The sequence below is a fragment of the Pistacia vera genome, unplaced genomic scaffold (genome assembly GCF_008641045.1).
Source record: "Pistacia vera cultivar Batoury unplaced genomic scaffold, PisVer_v2 Contig265, whole genome shotgun sequence".
Lineage (NCBI taxonomy): Eukaryota > Viridiplantae > Streptophyta > Magnoliopsida > Sapindales > Anacardiaceae > Pistacia > Pistacia vera.
Genome location: NW_022196074.1, coordinates 510,323 through 527,065, shown reverse-complemented (window position 1 = coordinate 527,065; position 16,743 = coordinate 510,323). Strand labels below are relative to the sequence as shown.

Genomic DNA, 16,743 nt, shown 5'->3' with positions numbered 1-16,743 from the left:
ATTCTCTTGCAAGCCTTCCACTGGAGCTCTGTAGGTGCTTGCAAGAACTGACTCAGTTTATTGACAAGAAAACTGATGTCTGGTCTTGTAAGATTTAAGTATTGAAGAGCTCCTATGGTGCTGCGATAAAGGCTTGGGTCAGCAAAGAGTTCACTATCAGTGGAGCAAAGTTTGGTACCTATAGCCATGGGTGTAGAGCAGGCATGACAATCCAACATCTTGGTTTTAGACAGTAGATCTGAAGCATATTTGCTCTACTTCAAATGAATACTAGTTGCTGTTCTAGTTGCTTCTAACCCCAAAAAATATTGTAAAGAGCCAAGAATCTTAAGAGAGAACTCATCATTTAGGTCTTTCATAAGTTAAGTGACAAAACACTTATCTGATCCAGTAATAAGAATAACGTCCACATAAACAAGTACATAAGTGAAAAATGAGTTGTGACAAAGCACAAACAAGCTAGAATCAGAAACTAAATTTTGAAACCCTTTGTGATATAAGGTAGTCTTCAGCTTATCAACCAAGCTCTTGGAGCTTGTTTAAGTCCATATAAGGCCTTATTTAACTTCCAAACATATGAAGGCCTAGTAGGATCCTTAAAACCAATAGGTTGACTCATGTAAACTTCTTCATTTAAAGTCCCATTCAAGAAGACATTGTTGACATCCACTTGTTGAATGTCCCACCCATTTGTGATAGCTAAGGTGAGGATTATCCTAATGGTAGATGGCTTGATATCTGGACTAAAAGTTTCAAAGTAATCTAAGCTAGGAGTTTGTTGGAAGCCCTTAGCAACAAGTCTAGCTTTGTACTTTTGCAAGGAACCATCAGCATTGTATTTTGTTCTAAAAACCTACTTTTTGCCTACAATATTTTTATGAGGAAGAGGAGGAACAAGGATCCATGTGTCACTTTTTATTAATGCATCAAATTCACTTTGCATTGCCCCTTTCCATGCAAGACTATGGAGGGCTTCAAATACAGTGTTAGGTTCAGGAACAATAGCTGTGATTTTTGAATTAAGAGCTGTGGAATACACTGTGTTGAAAGAAGTTGCTGCTTTGGATCTTGTAGTCATAGGGTGTGTATTTGAGGTAGATGATTTGAGACTTATACAATCATTAAAATTCTTTAGTGATGTGAGATCAACCTCAAGTGAGCAAAGGTAAATCAGGATATTTAGAGAGGACAGGTAGATGAAAGGCTGAATTGTTTTAAATTTGTAGACTAGTGTGTGGAGCTGTTTGGGTCTGTAGGCTGGTGTATGGAGGTGTTTGAGTTTGTAAATTATGTGGAGGTGTTTGAGTCTGTAGGCTGGTGTGTGGAGGTGTTTGATGATGATGACTTGGTTAAAGGTCCATGTTGAGATGTGAAATTACAGGGTGTGGTATTATAAGGTCAGTGAGATCAACTTCAAGATTACAGGCTGGTAATGATTGGTTTGGTGAAATGACAAGAAGAGAATTAACTAAGGTATTTGGGTATGCAGGTTGGTATGAGTCTGTGTCTGATGATTTGAACTATGTTGAACTGAAAGTAGGTAAGGAAGTGTGATGTGTAGTATGTGATTTTGTCGAATTAGCACCAGCTGCTGCTGTTAAAGAATCAGACTTACCTGAGGAATTTGTTACAATAGAGGGATATTTAGAAAGCCTTTGGGGAGACTTAGGAAAAGGTACATATGTAAATGGAAAAAGTAGAGATGTACTAGCTATAGACTAAGGATGAGAGGACTCAAAACTAGATTCAGAATTAGATTGAGGAACAAACTGAGGGTGAAAAGTGTTAAGAGAGAAAGGAAACTCTAGTTCATTGGATTTAACACTAGGTGAAATAACTAGTTTACCATTGGGTTGTAGACATTTGTAACCCATTGTAGCCCTTATGAACTAGGCTATACCCAACAAAGACACATTTGGTACTATGAAAACTGAATTTATGGCGATTAAAAACTCTAAGGTAAAGGAAACAAGAGCATCCAAATACCCTTAAGCTTTCATAGACAGGAGATACTTTAAATAACATTTGGTAAGGTGAGATATTATTTAAAACAAAGGTAGGCATTCTGTTAATTAAATAAACAATAGTTTAAAATGATAACCACCAAAAATGGAGAGGCATTGAAGCATGAGCAAGCAAGGTTAGTCCTATTTCCATTATATGCCTATGTTTTCTTTCGCTTCAACCATTTTGTTGATGGATATAAGAGCATGAATGTCTAAACTGAATGCCTAAGTTTGTGAGATATGTATGAAGTGCTATGAATTCCCCTCATTGATCAGATTGTAGACATTTTAATTTGTAACCAGATTGCCTCTCGGCAAGATGATGAAATTTAATAAAAATAGACTTAACTTGAGCTTTAGTTCTAAGGGGAAACAACCAAGTGTATCTGCTATAGTCATCAAGAAACTGTATGTAATACCTAAAACCTTCAGAAGAAGGTAAAGGGGCAGGACCCCATATGTCACTATGAACTAATTCTAATGGAGCAGTAGCATGAGAAGAGGAAGGAGGGAAACTTGCATTGTGAAGTTTGCCTAGTTGACATGCATCACAGAATAAAAAGGAAGTTTGTGTATGTGTGACATATTTTGAGTTAGTCGAGTTGGATAAGATTTTATGTAAGATGATGGAATGTGGGTGCCCTAGTCTTTTATGCCAGGTTATATGATCTTGAGCAATTTTATTAACAGTGAAACACAAATTTTTAGTACCAGGCAAAGCTAAGGCAGTATGCACATCAGTACTATCAGTAAGGCTATCATTTTTAGGCACATCAGTACTATCAGTAAGGCTATCATTTTTAGACACATCAAGAAGATTAGGCACAGCAGTATCAGAATGCATATAAGAAATTGTAGACACAGCAGAGGTAGTATAAGCATCAGTAAGCACATCAATATGTTCTAAATGCACATCAAAAGTTGTAGGTATAGTAGAGATAGTATGAGCATCAGTAAGCACATCAATATGTTCTAAATGCACATCAGAAGCTTTAGGCACAATAGAGGCAGTATAAGCATCGATAAAATCATCATTTGTAGGCACAACAATATTCTCTTTATTTATTAGACCATTGCATATTATAGGACTACAAGTGTTTGAAACAGAAGACAAAACATCAGAGTCAAGCTTACACTGCTCTTGAGTGAGTTTTGGATTGAAATGAATAGTGGTATCTAGGACATGCTGATTACAAGTATTATTAGAACCGTGAGAAGACAAGTCATTTTTTACTACATTATTGCAATGTGAAACATAATTATTCAAACTACAGTTTTGACAGTGAGACTGTGAGGGTTATGCAGAACAAACAGGTTTGGTGTAGGGAATATTCAACTGATACAAGCCTTCTTTAAGATCCCCTTGCAGTAACATTTCCCTGGTTGTTTGGTCCTTAACAATGCAACAGTCAGCATTAAATTCAACAATTACATTATTGTCTTTTGTAAATTTTGAAATGCTAAGTAAGTTTTTGGTAATTTTAGGGACACATAATATGTTTTTGAGATGTAAACATTTAGAATGGAAATGGCTGGATAATAAAGTGTTACCAGTATGAGAGATGTCAAGGTGTTCACCATTGCCCACTTGAAGTTGATTTTGACCATAATAATCCTTGCTGACTTGTAGATGACTCAGATCTGAAGCTACATGATCAGTAGCTCCAGAATCCATGTGCCATATGGGGTTAGTAGGGGTGAAACGTGAAGCAGTGGCTGTTTGAGAACTTTACAGGTTTGGACCATAGTGTGCAGTAGGAGCATAATTTGAGGCTGCTAGAAATGCTTGATTAGTACTTGTTGGTTGTCGGCTTGGCAAACCAAAGACACTAGGAGAACCAGCAGTAGTGTCAGAACCAGGAGATATAGGAATGTTGCCTAAACTTGGAGGTATATAATTTGTGTAGCCAACAACTCCAAAGGAAGGGCCAAATTGAGATGGTTGCTTGGAATTAGGACTAGGAGCAAGCTGATGAGTGTTAAAGTTTTGAAACTGCTGAGAATGTGAACCAGGTGAACCAGGAAAACCAACAAATTGTGAGGAACCATACTACAAAGCTCCATTATAGGCAACATTAAACCTGTGATAACACTACACAGTTGAATGCCCTGTCTTGTTACACACTTGATAGATAAGTTTGTTCCTGTTAGAACTACGACCTCTGCCTCTTCCATATGACACATAATCAGAAGGTCTAGGAGTAAACATTTAGTTACCAGGCTATTGAAAAACTTGATAATGTGAACCAACTAAATAGGTGTCAGATGGTGTTGTATAGGTTTGATGACAGTGTGGATTACCAAGGGAATTGAGAGAAGGAACATTGTTGTTGAACAAGGTAAGGTTAGGGACTTGTCTATTGTTTGGTTTTGTGATAAGTTTGAATTGTTTCCTACACTTCCAGACACATTTGTGAAAGCTATATGAGCAGAGTTGTTTTATAGGTTAATGGGGTTGAACTTCTTTAATCGGATTTCATACTTCTAAAGCAGAAATTGTGCTTCTTGAAGCGTGACTGAATCAATTTTTGACTCTAGTCTAGAAGTATGGGTTTCTACTACAGGTTCATATTCTGGTCCTAAGTCATCAAGGACATATTGTAGTAAATCCTCATCTGAGATGATTAAGCCACTAGCTGACAAACTCTCACTTATCTCCTTCATTTTCTTAATGTAATCTCCAATGGTTAGATTACATTTTTGTGTTGTTTGCAACAAATTCTTAAGATGTAGAGCACGAGCTTTGGAATCATTAACAAATTCATTCTTTAAAACTCTCTAAATCTCAGTTGAGTATCTACATTTTGACACATTACCAAACATGCTCTCTGATATAGAAGCTAGTAGCCAACTAACTAAAAACTTATTTGTACATTTCCACATAACATAGTCTGGATTGATTTTGTCAGATCTAACCCTAACATCTTCCTTGAGCTCACTTAGGTCATTATCAACTGATGATTTTGCAAGAATTAAAGGTGGAGGGTAAGAAATTTTACTGAGTAAGTGATCTTCAAGCTCATGAGAGCCAACAGCAAACAAGACCTGCGAGCTCCAAAATCGATAGTTGTCTCGCGTGAGTTTAGAGCTAATTACTTGTAAACTAGAAGCAAGTGCAGAGTTGGAACAATTGAGTGATTCTCTAAGCATTTCCTCAATGCAATTAGTCAAGATTGAGGAAGAGACCAAGTGTTTGGCCATTTGACGCTAGTCAAGGCTCTGATATCATTGAAAACTTAGAGAGAACAGTCGAGACAGAGTGAGAAATTGAATCTGTATATTTTTATTGATTAAAGCTTTACAATCAAAAGCCCCTTTTATACAGTGAGCTTGCAAGAGAGTAAAGTGAAACAGAGAAAGAACTAATGAAGAGAGAGTTAGCTAAAGAGAGTGGCTCAATCAGCTTAATCTAAGAAATATTACTGAAACGACATCGTTTCAGCAATATTTCAAAGAGGCCCACATCTTTTGATAGTTGCACAGATTAATCCTTTGAATCAAGCTTATTCTTACATTCCCCTCTGAGCTTGACTGAGTGTGCCTTGAGTATGTTACTAGTTTCTTTGCCCATATATTAACATTCATTATATTTTTCCAAACTTCCTAAATATGTTTATGTACCTATTCATACATATATTTCTAATTACATTTTCATAGGGATTATTTCTGTAAAGTATATTCAGGAAAACAGGATTTCAGGTTCCACAGTTTTCCCCACATGACACGTCTCGGTTATCTGAGTCTTGTGGGAGTGCTCGGATTCTATAGGATGAGAAAGGTCGAGACGGGTCGTGTCAGGTGTTCTCCTTCAAGGGTGGAAATCTGCCATCTCTTTAGAGGCAAGAAACTTTGACTAATCTTGACAGCAACGGTTGCATATTCACCATTCATGTTTGCAAGAAATTACCCTATAGAGGCAATACAACAATACTTAAACTGGGTCAATCTCAGAGCTTCTAATTACCCAACCCTCTAAAGGAGAACGTTACGGGTGCTAACGCAACTCTTTACGACCCGAATAGTGATGTTTATATGGATCAGGGTTTAAGGGAGTGGATGGATGGAGGATTATCTGCCAATAAGTTGGTTTTGCATTTGCCTTTATACGGCTATGCATAGAAGCTTGTGAACCCTGAAGACAATCACATTGGTGCACTGGCAATAGGACCAGCGATTTCAAGAAATGGATTGCTGAGCTATATGGATATCATGAATCACATTAGAGGATCTGGTCATAAAATTGATGTCAAATACAGACCAATTTATGTAGTGAATTACTGCACAATTGAATCATCTTGGATTGGCTTTGATGATGGTGAGGCTATCAAAGCTAAGGTTTCTTATGCCAAGGAGAAGAAGCTACTGGGTTACTATGTGTGGCGAGTTAGGTATGATGATAATTGGGTGCTTTCTCAAGCAGCAGGTAATAATCTTAATTATTTCACTCGATAGTATTCATTTTAATTAAGATCTTTATGCCATTTATAATCAATATGATGATTGTTTTTTTAGCTGAGGCGGATATTAAAAATTCTTCCGATCAAGAGGGTAGTAAGAGGCATTTGTTAGCCATTATTTTGTGCTCAACAGCAGTTGTTATTCTTCTACTAGGAATGTTTGTGATATATTATTGGTGGACGAGAAAGCTCAAATCAAGAGGTTAATTTTTCAAGCTAAGTAATGGGGTTCTTCAATCAACTAAGGTGGAGATAAATTCCTATATGTTAATGATTTAAAAACAAAATTTCCGACACTAAATTATTGTAATATTTTTAGCAACTGAAAATTAGTTAATATATGTTTAAAATTTGTATTTGAAAGCTATTTTTAAAAACATTTAACATCATTTTTGACCAAATGTTTTTTCTTAGATCTTTTTCAATTAATTCCTCATTTTCAAAAACAAAAACTATATTAATTATAACTCAAGTTTTCTATCTCATATATACTTCCTCTCTCTGTTCGTTAATAGAGATGTCGGACCGGGTGAAAGATCCAAGTATACAGTAAATAAAGCAGCAGTAGATTTTAGTAGCAGTGTTCCTAATCTGGTGATGTACACATTGAATGGCATTGAGGCAGCTACAAATGGATTTTCAGTCAAAAAAAAGCTTGGGCAAGGTGGATATGGTCCTGTTTACAAGGTAATTTTTTGTAGGCTATATATATATATATGTAATATTCATGCTTAAGAATTTGGCTCTGACTATTTTGGCCGAGGAAGAAAAATAATTAACTACAAATTAGTTTATCTACAAACCATATATGGGTGTATTTTGCTAGGGTATACTACCGGATGGACAAGAAATTGCAATGAAGAAACTTTCAAAAACATCCAAACAAGGATATGAGGAATTCAAGAATGAAGTTATGCTTATTACAAAGCTCCAACATATAAATCTTGTTAGAGTTTTGGGTTATTGCATTGACAGAGAAGAACAGATGCTGGTCTATGAATACATGGAAAACAAAAGCTTAGACTATTTCTTATTTGGTATGAATTTTTTCAAGGCAAATTCTTAGATTCATTTAATATTTCCTCTTATATGATTGGTACTCTAGATGGTGAATATAGCATTGATTATGACTTCATAAATAAATTTGATGCAGACCCTAATAGATATTATGTTTTGGATTGGAAAAAGCATGTGCAAATTATTGAAGGGGTTACTCAAGGGCTTCTATATCTCCAAGAATTCTCAAGATTTGCCATTATTCATCGATATTTGAAAGCTAGTAATGTTTGTTGGACAAAAATATGAAACCAAAAATATCAATTTTTGTGAAAGGAGACGTTGAAGCAAACACAGAAACAATTGTTGGAACGAGGTAAATATATTTTATTATTTTCTTTCCATATTATTACATACTCAATTTAATATGGTTTAGTAATTGTTTATAATGCCTAACATAGGTGCTATGTTCCTCATGAGTACCTGAAAAGGGGCATATACTCTACAACGCCTGATGTTTATAGTTTTGGTGTCTTACTTCTTGAAATTATGAGTGCAAAAAGAGTTAATGGGAGCTTAAACTTCCTAGATTATGTAAGTTTCTCCTCTAATCCTTAGTATTTGGTATCTTTAGCCAATCTCTAATGTGAACGTCTTGAAGTTTTAAATTTGTGGAGAGAGCAGCTCCTAGTTGGCTTAAAGATCAGCTCCTAGTTGTTAGCCTCAGAATAAGAAAAAAAATCAAAAGTTAGTGACTAATCACTAACATTTGATCAATCTGGATATTAAAAAACTTCAGAATATGTGTGTAAAAGAATTTTTATTTGTATATTTTTTTTTTTTGGTGTTTAGAATACAAGAAAAGGTACAAATCAAATGCACTTATATTTTATCATCTTCAGGCATATAAGTTGTATGGCAAAGGCATGGAGTTTGTGGATCCATCGCTAGATGATGCAAGTTCCTCTTGTAACTCATAAGATGCTTGCAAATAACTTTGCTATGTGTCCATATTGTTTATAAAGGTCTAAGGGATCAGAGTGTCATATGCAAGTGGAATAGGGTCAGGAAGAACTTTGCCAATACGCTGCGTTTTACTAAAAATGCAGTATATATGTGCTTTGTACTGTAGCTTTCATCTTTAAGCAAAACAGAAATACCCAGATTACTTGACTGAATCTGAATCTGAATCTGAATTTGTTTTCTGGTTTTTCACAATTCCAGTCTTCGAGTAGCATTCCCAGTCAATTTACCCAATTTCAACCATAATACTCTACTTTGCTGGATATGCAAAATCAGTTACTCCATCCTAGGATGATGATGTTTCACCCTCATATGAGACCTAGAGGAAGAGGTAGAGGTTCCTTTAAGCCTAAATTGATATGCCAAGTTTGTGGCAAAGTTGGACACTCGGCATTGCAATGCTACCATAGGTTTAATCATGCCTATCTAGGATTTACTGGTTCTTTTGATGTGGTTGCTTCTCAAGCTCAGTTTCCAAATCTAGCTACTGAAACCTATTGCTCAAGCTTTTCTTGCAATAAAACTAATGCATGCAACACAGCACCAGTCAGCCAATTATTCTCACACTGGTTTCAATCAATCACTTCCACTGTATCCTCAATCACTTCAGTCTAGAGGTATACAACAGATTCAATATTCCCAGCCATCTTTGCAACAGTTTCAACACTCTTACCCATCCTCGCAAGTGAATTCATCACAACCTCAATAGACTATGTTTAAAGGATCAAATGTGTCTGCACCTATGTCTACTCAGCATCTACCTGTTGCTGCTTCTCAAACAGTAATAGATCAGACTTGGTACGTTGATTACAAATCATATGATAGCTGAAACTAGTAATTTGATGGTTAAAAGTGACTATCAAGGTGATTCTCAGGTGCAAGTTGGAAATGGGCAGGTTGTTCCCATCACTCACATAGGTATGTCTTATGTTCCATCTCACTCTACTAAGAGACTTTTGGAATTAAAGAATATGCTTTGTGTTCCTCATATTAAAAAGAATTTACTTCGTATTTCTCAAATAACTAAGGACAATGATGTTATTGTCAAATTTCACTCCAATTGCTATTTAATAAAGGATAAAACCACCAAGGAAGTCTTGCTTCAAGGAGGCTTGCGAGATGGACTTTATCAACTACAGATTTCACCTAGTCTGCTCCAGTTTTCTACCTTCAACAATAACTCGGATTCTGTTCTCAGATCTGTATCAAGTGGTATTAGTACAAATTTAGGTCAAGGCATTAATATTGCTTTAGCTACTACAATGTCAGCATGTAATAAAAATGTTTCTGCTAATTCTGATGTTAGTACTGCTATGTTGTGGCATGCTAGACTTGGTTACCCCAATGTCAAAACTTTACATAATGTACTAAATAAACTACATTTATGCAGTGTTTCAAGCAATAATATGGCATTTTGTGAAGCATGTCAGTTTGGAAAAATGCAACAGTGTGGTTTTCCTAGTTCAAATTCTATTTCAACTACTCCACTTGAATTGATTCATGCTGATTTGTGGGGCCCTGCACCAGTGGTATCCTCTTAAGGATATAGATATTATATTGCATTTATGGATGATTATAGTCGTTACACGTGGGTTTATCCTCTGAAGTTGAAATCTGATTCCTATGGTATTTTTACACAATTTCACTATTTTGTTGAGAAGCAGTTTGATTTTAAAATTAAGTGTTTGCAAAAAGATTGGGGAGGTGAGTTTAGATCATTCTTCAGATATCTTCAGCAACATGGAATCAATTTTAGGCACCCTTGCCCTTATCTCCATCAACATAATGGCAGGATAGAGAGAAAACACAAGGCCATTACTGAATTTGGTTTAACTATGCTAGCTCATGCTGGAATGCCCTTATGCTTCTGGTGGCAAGCCTTCTCAACAGCAACCTTTCTTCTAAACAGGTTACCATTTACTGCCATAGGTTTTGCATCACCTTTTCAGAAACTTTTTAATAAAGATCATGATTATACACAGCTGAAAGTTTTTGGTTGCAGTTGTTTTCCCTATATTCGGCCCTTCCAACAATACAAGTTCTCTTATCACACTGAGAAATGTGTGTTTCTAGGATATAGCTCAGAGCATAAGGGCTATAAATGCTTGTCTTCATCTGGAAAAGTTTATATAGTTAGACAGGTTAAGTTCAACGAATCTGAGATGGCTTTTAAGTCTGGTTTTCAGTGCTCTCTAGTCTCTCAAGTTGAAGAAGTTGTGGATCAAGTTAATAGCATCAATGGATCTCTAACTCCTTGGCAGTTGCCTATGCAGATTGGTAATTTTGTCACTCCTCAGTCTGCTCCTATTTCTTCAGTCTGGACCAGTAGAGATACCTTTACACCATCTCTTGTTCATACAACTCAGTCTGATCAATGCACAGTAACAGCTCACTCCAATGCTCCATCTGCAACTAATGAGGTTCAACTTGAAGTAGTCTTACCTACTCAACCTCCTAAGCATCAGTTCTCTGAAACAAGTACTGAAAATGTCTAGACATCTCAACCTGATCAATGCCCAGTCACAGCTCACTCCAATGACCCATCTACACATAAAGGGATTCAACTTAAAGTAGTTTTACCTATTCAATCTCCTAAGCATCAGACTTCTGTCAAAGGTACTAAAAATGTCCATCTTATCTTAACAAGGTCAAAAGGCTTGGTACAACCTTGTGCTCTTCTCTCCACAGCAACAATTCTGCCTGAGCCCAAAACTGTGACAGAAGCACTTTAATGTCCAGAATGGAAGTCAGCTATGGAAACAAAATTTCAAGCTCTCATCTGAAACCATACTTGGGAATTAACTCCTTACAGTTCAGATATGCATGTAGTTGGTAGTAAATGGGTGTTTAAGACTAAACTAAATGTTGATGGATCTCTTCAAAAATATGAAGCAAGGCTGGTAGCTAAGGGTTTTCAACAAACACCAGGATTAGATTATTTTGATACCTTTGCTCCTATGATTAAAGCTGCCACCATCAAGATTATTCTCTCATTAGCTGTTCATCATGATTGGCCTATTCAACAGCTAGATATAAATAATACTTTTATAAATGGGGATCTCACTGAAAATGTGTTTATGGTTCAGCCTGTAGGTTTTGAAGTTGAATCTAATCCTAGGCTTGTTTGCAAATTAAAAAAGGCCTTGTATGGCCTAAAACAGGCTCCTCGAGCCTAGTTTGACAAATTGAAGAAAGCATTGTTGACTTGGGGATTTGTCAATTCTACATCAGATGTCAGCCTCTTCTTTTACAAAAAAGGTAGTCAAGTAGTGTACCTATTAGTATATGTTGATGATATTCTTATGACTGGTAATGATCCTGAGTTAATTTCTCAAGTTGTGCATGATTTGAATTAGCAATTTGCTTTAAAAGATATGGGGGCTGTAAATTATTTTCTTGGCTTTGAGGTACATAGGAATGATTCAGGTTTGCTACTAACACAATCTAAATATACTCAAGAGCTTCTTCGCAAAGCTGGGATGTCTGATTCTAAATCTTGTCTTACACCCATGTCAACTGGTGTTAAACTTAGCAAAGAGGATGGTGCCATCTTTGATCAACCATCTCTCTACTGGAGTATTATTGGGGGCTTACAATACCTTACATTATCCAGGCATGATTTAGCATTTGCAGTCAATAAGTTGAGTCAGTTTTTGCAACTCCCCACGACGTCTCACTAGACTGCTTGCAAAAGAATGCTGAGATATATTAAAGGCACCCTTCAACATGGGCTATATTTTAAGAAACATCAGCATTTGGTGCTTGAAGGGTACACAGATGCTGACTGGGCCAGTGATACCAGTGACTAAAAGTCTACTACAGGTTATTGCATCTATCTTGGAGGAAATCTGGTACAATGGTGTTCAAGAACACAGAGGTCTATAGCATTGTCATCCACCGAAGCAGAATATCGAGCACTAAGTCAAGCAGCTACTGAACGGGTCTGGATTCAAAACCTATTTCAAGAGCTTGGTATAAGGGTTAATGTAACACCTGTCCTTTGTTGTGACAACATGAGTGCCGGTGCTTTGTCATCCAATCCTGTCTTTCATGCAAGGACCAAGCATATTGAAATTGATGTGCATTACATGAGGGAACTTGCAGCAGAAAAAAGACTTAGTGTTCAGTATGTTGCATCAGAATATCAGATTGCTGATATTCTAACAAAACCTCTTCCAAGTCACAAACATCAGCTTCTGCGTGACAGATTGAATGTGTCCAGTAGTCTGGTTGCCTCTTCAGAATTACTAAAGGTTAATCAAGATGTTTTATCTGATAAGTACAAGAAAGATGACTATGCTAAGAAGGAAGATGATAATGCTGCAGTTTGTGATTGAATGTAGTTTTGTGAAGAAATGCAGTTTTTGTGATGATGAGTCTGCAGAAATGAAGTTGGTAAAACTATTGTTTGAATGTAGTTTTCTGAAGAAATGCAGTTGGTGAAGCTGCTAATTGAATGTAGTTTTGGGAAGAAATGCAGTTTTTGTGATGATGAGTCTGCAGAAATGCAGTTGGTGAAACTGTTGTTTGAATGTAGTTTTGTGAAGAAACGCAGTTGGTGAAGCTGTTGATTGAATGTAGTTTTGTGAAGAAATGCAATTTTGTGATGATGAGTCTACAGAAATGCGGTTGGTAAAACTGTTGTTTGAATGTAGTTTTGTGAAGAGATGCAGTTGGTGAAGCTGCCAATTGAATGTAGTTCTGTGAAAAAAATGTTGGAGTTTTTTGTGGTTGAATGCAGTTTGTGAAGAAATGAAGTTTGTGAAGCTGTTGATTGAATGTAGTTTTGTGAAGAAATGCAGTTTTGTGATAATGAGTCTGCAGAAATGCAGTTGGTAAAACTGTTGTTTGAATGTAGTTTTGTGAAGAAATACAGTTGGTGAAGCTGTTGATTGAATGTAGTTTTGTGAAAAAAAATTTGGAGTTTTTTGTGGTTGAATGCAGTTTGTGAGCTGTTTTTTTTTTTAGTCTGCAGATTTGTGAAGATCCTGTAATGAAACTGCAGCAGGTTGTGAAAAAAAAAAAAAAAATTGTTGGAGTTTTTTGTGGTTGAATGTAGTTTGTGAAGAAATGCAGTTTGTGAGTTTTTTTTTCAGTCTGCAGATTTGTGAAGATTCTGTCATGAGACTGCAGCAGTTTGTTAGAGTGTCATATTGTGTATAAAGGTCTAAGCACCAGAGTGTCATAGATGAGTATAGTTCAATTTCAGGGTGAATATTGTGTATAAAGGTCTAAGGGATCAGAGTGTCATATGCGAGTAGAATAGGGTCAGGAACAACTTTACCAATACGCTGCGTTTTACTGAAAATGCAGTATATATGTGCTTTGTACTGTAGCTTTCTTCTTAGCAAATCAGAAATACCCAGATTACTTGACTGAATCTGTTACTCTTTTAACCACTTTCTCTTCTTCTTTCTCAAAGATTTTGCTACGATTCTTTTCTCTTAGTCCAAGAAAACCCAAATGATAGACCGTCAATGCTTGAGGTTTTCACGGTGATAAAATGAATCGAAAGATATCAAGATTCCAAACAAGCCTGCTACTTACTGGAAACAGAAGATAAAAATGAATGAAAAGCAGAAATTGTGGAGAGAGCAGCTCAAATAATGTGTAACAATGTCAGATATTGTAGCTAGATGAGTTACTACAGACTTTCTGAGATGCATTTATCTATATGTTACATTTTGTATTATCATTAATTTTCTTATTTTATAAATATCATTATATTTTAGGATTTGGTTTTATTCATGCTTTACTTAGTATTACTTCATCATCGTTAAACTTTAAAGTAATCCTTACCCTTATTATTATGCAATCGCAGAATCAGGAAAAAAAGTTTGGAGGGCCTAAACATGTTTACGAATGAGGGAAATCAAACTGTAGAAGTTATTTATAAAAAAAAAAATTGCATAATGGAATAATATTGGTTAGAAAAAGGAGCTAAATGTTTAACGAATGAGGGAAATCAAACTGTAGAAGTTTATTTAATAAAAAAAAAATTGCATTTAATGGAATAAATTATTGAGTTTAGGAAATAAAGGGCCAAAGTAAAAATAATAAAAGTATGAAATAAATATTTTACATACAAAAACTTTTCTGAACCCAAATCGGCTAAAGGGGCAGTCTAACAATTTATTATATCAAATAATAATCATGTTAAGTCACCACCTACATAACCTTAAGGGGCGTTTGGTGGTGGGAATGTCAGTATTTGGGTAATGTCATCTGATTTACTTGATTACCACGTTTGTTGTCAAGTAATATAAGATTCCGGTAACTTTAAATACCATAGTAGTTACTATTGGTAATATTGGAGGTACTGATTACCTCATTTTCTTAGGTATTCTGAGATTACCAGAGTTATCTTTTTTGTTAATTTTATCCTTATTAATGAAAATTTTGGACAATAATGCCCTCATTTTAAATAAATTTACATTAATATCCTATTTCAATTTTACCCTTGTTTAACTAAAATTTTGGACAATAATTCCTTGTATTTAAAACAATTTTAGACGACTGCCACTCAGCCACCACGCACTACAGCGCCAAACCACCATGGACCGCCTGGAAAACGTTGGAGTCCTAAAAAAGAACGAGTTTCGGTGGGAGGCTCTAGGATCATCGATATGGCCATTTGGCCATATTGATGGCCGAAAACGGCTAGATCTGGCGAGATTGGCCGATAATGGCAGGGATCTGGCCATTAACAGCCAAATCCACCATCGCATTTCGGCCGATTGGCCTGATATGGCCGTTTTGGCCATAATTGGCCGAAACGGCCATATCGAAGCCTCTTAGTCACGGTGAGTTGCTGATGGGACTTTGGAGACTTCCGCGGTGGTCTGCGGTGGGCAGCGGCGGCAGGAGGTGGGGTGATTTGTAATAAATTAAAGTTTATATAAGCAGGGTGTGTTTAACTAAATCTGAAATATTGGGGGTTAAAGAAATAATTCAAAAATTATAATAAAAATAATATTATATTAATATTTGTAAAGGGGACAATTTGGTAATTTAAAACATATCACCCAATTTATTCCCCATAACCAACCATATTAATATAACCTACCCAACTAACCAAACACATTTTCTTAAAGATTCAGTAATCTAAGGTAATCCATCTTTCCAGTAATCCAACATTCCATAATCTAACATTCAACCAAACCACCCCCAAAAGCTTAGTTAGTCAAAGGGAATTAATTAATATTTAAGTCTAATAATTTTTTGACATAATTATGTTAGAAAATTCCAAATTGGCTAACATTAATTTTGATTTGATTTGATGAAATAGGTAAATGCATAGTCCAATGAGATATCCAAATGGGCTTGTATGATCATTCAGAATTTGTCTATACATTTCATTTATAAAAGAGTTGGCGACAAGTTGGGTTTAAGCTTGTAATGAGTTTTAAAGTTTATTAGATTTTAATGGGAGGCCAATAAATTGATATAAATTAGCTATGTCCTCTTTCCAAAATGGATTGTACACTGAACCCCATTTGGAAGTCTCATTCTGGAACATTCGGTAACGAAGACCAGTCACTACTTGAAAGGAATTCAAAAAATTCAGAAGCACGACAGAATCAGTTTTTTAATCTTAATTTTAAATTTAGTATTTTATATAATATGTAGATCTGGTATTAATTATTAGAATTGAGTGGAATTCATGTTAGAATCCTACAAATTAAACTTACAGATAACTTGTAGTAGATAAGGATTGGGTTGGTACAATATTTAAAAATGATAAAAAATATCGTATGATTCAAAAATAACGAAAATGAACTAAAGAAGCTAGCCAAAAGAAGCTGGAAATTCATCCAAGGAGCACTTCAATTATTGATGTAACAATTTAGGAATTGTAGCTAGATGAATTGAAGAGGCTTTTGGCACAATAATGTGCTCCTTGGAGAGTGGCTTTGAAATAAAGTAATAAAACTATGGACAGCTGGGTATGAATGACGTTATGTGAACATATTACTAAATTAAACAACTCATAAATTAAAAATTTTTAATCGTAACTTCATTTTCGGATCCATCAAGCTGAAGTTACTGAGTTAGGAATCGATTTGGTCCAAAACCCAACCGTGTCCAATATTTTACAACTGTACAACAAGCCATTGGCCGTTGCATCTATTGAAATATTGAATTCCGTATGCGAAATATGAGTTTCTAATAAACTCATCTCTTCTCTCCATGAATTAATATTTAAAATTGATTATGTTTACCGAGGTTGAAACCTAGCAATAGTTTATAATAAGGTAGAC

At 35.6% G+C, this 16,743-nt stretch overlaps 1 protein-coding gene across 1 annotated transcript; it reads left to right on the top strand.

Moving 5' to 3' along the window:
• Positions 1–6,206: 6,206 nt before the first annotated feature.
• Positions 6,207–7,768, top strand: LOC116133003 (cysteine-rich receptor-like protein kinase 11). The gene is made up of 5 exons (XM_031418679.1): positions 6,207–6,429; positions 6,519–6,621; positions 6,979–7,150; positions 7,290–7,500; positions 7,617–7,768. Exons 1-5 carry the CDS (start codon positions 6,207–6,209, stop codon positions 7,766–7,768), a joined length of 861 nt encoding a protein of 286 aa, XP_031274539.1.
• The last annotated feature ends 8,975 nt before the right edge of the window (positions 7,769–16,743 follow it).